Source organism: Verticillium dahliae, genomic scaffold, assembly GCF_000150675.1.
Source record: "Verticillium dahliae VdLs.17 supercont1.1 genomic scaffold, whole genome shotgun sequence".
Lineage (NCBI taxonomy): Eukaryota > Fungi > Ascomycota > Sordariomycetes > Glomerellales > Plectosphaerellaceae > Verticillium > Verticillium dahliae.
The window spans coordinates 218151-221335 of NW_009276921.1; the positions used below are offsets into that span (position 1 = coordinate 218151).

At 64.1% G+C, this 3185-nt stretch overlaps 2 protein-coding genes across 2 annotated transcripts in view; one reads left to right on the forward strand and one right to left on the reverse strand.

Moving 5' to 3' along the window:
• VDAG_00063 (pectate lyase) overlaps positions 1–965 on the forward strand; it is a gene marked incomplete at both ends in the record, with an annotated part of 1642 nt that extends 677 nt beyond the window's left edge. The window contains one exon of the mRNA XM_009651440.1: positions 70–965. Within this exon, the coding sequence (XP_009649735.1) occupies positions 70–965 (896 nt within the window). The remainder of the gene's footprint in view (positions 1–69) is intronic.
• Positions 966–1693: 728 nt separating this feature from the next.
• VDAG_00064 (uncharacterized protein) overlaps positions 1694–3185 on the reverse strand; it is a gene marked incomplete at both ends in the record, with an annotated part of 2045 nt that continues 553 nt past the window's right edge. The window contains one exon of the mRNA XM_009651441.1: positions 1694–3145. Coding sequence (XP_009649736.1) covers positions 1694–3145 — 1452 coding nt within the window. The remainder of the gene's footprint in view (positions 3146–3185) is intronic.

The window sequence follows — 3185 nt, forward strand, 5'->3', positions numbered from 1 at the left end:
CCGGAACGGCTCTGGCAACGACACCGGAAGCGACACCGGATAACGACACCGGCAATGATGACACGCCAGCTTCGACCCTGCAGACGGTCGTCACCTCGGCCGCCCCCGCCGCGTCTTCGAACCCCGACTCGGGCAGCGACTCGGGCAACGATTCCGGCAACGACACGGCGACGCCCACCGACGCAGAATCCCCCTCGGCATCCGCGTCCCTGAGCCCCGGCACGCCCAACCTCTCGGGCGCCCCGCCGTCGGCGACATCAGCACTGCCGGTCAACCCCGGCGGCTCGGGCACGGTCAACGGCAACATTCCGGCGCCGGCGGGCACGGAACTGGCGAGCGCCCCGATCAAGGTGTCCGGCGGGCTCGACGGCGGCATGAAGCTGTACGACCGCGACACGGTCGTGTGCGCGGGCCAGGCGGAGGGCGGCGAGGCGGACGCCATATTCGTCCTCGACGACGGCGCGACCCTGTCCAACGTCATCATCGGGCCGAACCAGGGCGAGGGCGTGCACTGCCTGGGGACCTGCACGCTCGAGAACGTCTGGTTCCAGGCCGTGTGCGAGGACGCCATCACGCTCAAGCAGTCGGCCGGCACGTCGCGCATCGTCGGCGGCGGCGCCTTTGACGCCAGCGACAAGATCATCCAGTTCAACGGCTTCGGCACCGTCGAGGTGACCGACTTTTACGCCGAGAACTACGGCAAGCTCGTCCGCAGCTGCGGCAACTGCAAGGGCAACGGCGGCGCCCGCAACACTGTCATTGGCGGCGTCAGGGCCGTCGCCGGCGGCGCCCTCTGCGGCATCAACACCAACCTCGGCGACACGTGCTCCGTCGTCGACTCGTGCCAGTCCGAGGGCAAGAGCTGCGAGCTGTTCGAGGGCAACAATGACGGCGGCGAGCCCGCCAAGATTGGCGAGGGGCCCGACGGCTCGTCGTGCACCGTGAGCGGGCTGACGACCTGCTGAGCTTGCGTCGTCGCTCGTGTCTGGACGGGGGATCAAGAATGACGTGTTTTCTTTTCCTGTGGATATAGTTTCGAGTACATATGAACATATGAATTTGTCTGAACAGCATCTCCACGTCAAGCGTCCTTCGGGTGAACAAGGGTGACGAACCATCATCACAACATTGGGTCATCATACAACGGAGATGTGTCATCTTGTGGCAGAAGATCTTCAACATCGACGTCACCAAACGTGTAGTATTCATCGCCCCCTTTCTTCTTCAACTCTTCGCCTGATATTCATCTTCATCCCACCCTCCTGCCCCTCCTTCGCCTTCCTCTTCGTCTTCCTCTGCGTCTTCCTCTTCGTCTTCTTCTCACCCCAGAATGCAGTCAGTAGGTATCTCAACAAACACACAATTACAAAGCCTGAAAAAAGGCCGCCTCCCCTTACACCAACTGGCCCGCCCCTGAAAGATCCTTCATGATACATGGGTATGACTTGCGTGTGTTTTTCTTTCCCCAGACTCCCCCTTGGCACAGGTATGCAGATCCAAAAAGTGAAAGAAAGAGGCAACAGCGAAGAGCGGGCCCAAAAAAAAAATGAAAAAAAAAATAAAAAAAAAATGTACAGCTCTGGAAGGCGATGCCCCAGAGTTCATCAAAAACATTACATCTCAACGGGGCTCGTCAAGGGCCCTCGAGGCTCATCATGACCCCTCGAGGCTCATCAGACCGCCGCAGGGTCCATTACACCAGGTCACCGACGAAACCCAGTCTCTCCCGGTTCTCGTCACAGACGCGCGCCCACTCGAGCAGCAGCCGCCACACATAGAGGCGCATGTCCTCGCGCCGCAGAACGCGCGACGCCCAGGCGCGGCCCGACTCGGCGATCCAACGCGCGGCCTTGTCGCCGCGCTTGATGCGACCAATGCCGACACGGCCCCAGACGCCGGCGTCACGGTCGTCGCGCTCGGCGTCGCCGTCGGTGAAGTAGTCGAGCACGTTGTACAGGTCGCGGAACGTGTTGTCGAGCGGCACAAAGTGCAGCCACGGCACGAGGCGGTCATCGTGCCATTCGGCGTAGACGGTCGCCTTGAGGGGCACACTCGTGCTCAGCAGCGTGTGGCGGAAGCGGCCGGCGACGCCGCCCTCGCCGCGCTCGCGGTCGACGAGCGGTATGTACTTGGCCACAAAGTCGGCAGCCTTGCCCTTGCGGGGCGCGGGCGTGCTGCGGACGTGGGGGGCCAGGGCCGGGCACGGCGCCTCCTGCAGCGTGGCCTCGTCGCCACAGGCGAACATGGTGAAGCCGGCCGAGGCAAACTTGGACAGCCAGGCGCCGACCTTTTGCAGGCGGCGGCGCTCCGTGCCGTAGTAAGCGGGCGGCGGAAAGTCAAACGTGTTGGCGTGGGCGGCGGCGTCGAGCTCCATGCGGTGCACGGCGGTGCCGTTGAGCATCTCGACGAGGCGATGGCGGTGAAAGTGGCGCCAGGGACTGTCGTCGGTGCGGCCGCCCGAGGCGATGCCGCGGAAGACGAGTTGGTCCTTCTTGTCCTTCCACAGCGGGCCCAGCAGGTGGGCGATGCGGTTCGTGTTTTCGCCCTCGAGGTAGGCGGTGCTCGGCAGCAAAATGTCGTTGTTGACGCCGAGCTTGCCGCCGGTGAAGATGGGGATGAGATCGCGCGTCGTCTTGACGTCAAAGGGCTCGACAAAGTCACTGTGCAAGGCGCGCAGGTGAGGCTGGAGGCAGAGGTCGGCGGCGCGCGTAAAGTTCTCGATGTAGCCCTGCTGCGTGAAGGGGGCGATCCATTCGTACGGCAGCGTGGGCGGGGGCGACGACGAGGTCAGGTTCGTCAGGGCGGGCACGTCGCGCGAGGGGGTGCCGGGCTCGCAGGCGGCGCGGACGAGGTCCCAGTAGCGAGCATCGGCCTCGCCAAGCCATTTGACGGCCAGGATCGGGCTCTCGTCGCGGGCCGAATCGACGGCGGCGAGACCGACATAGTCCGAGTCGACGAGGTCCTTGCTCACGAGAGCGCGGGTGGCGCGCTCCTTGGCGACGTACTCGGCCATCTTCTCAAAGGGCACCAGGACGCGGGGCTCGTTCATCTCGTTGAGGGGTATGTCCATGTCGGGCAGGTAAGCGGCGACCTCGCCGATGAGCTCGGCCCACAGCGGCGTGGCGACGGGGTCGTTGTCCTCGGTCTCGACGGCGACCATGACGCCGCCGCGTATCCTGATGACA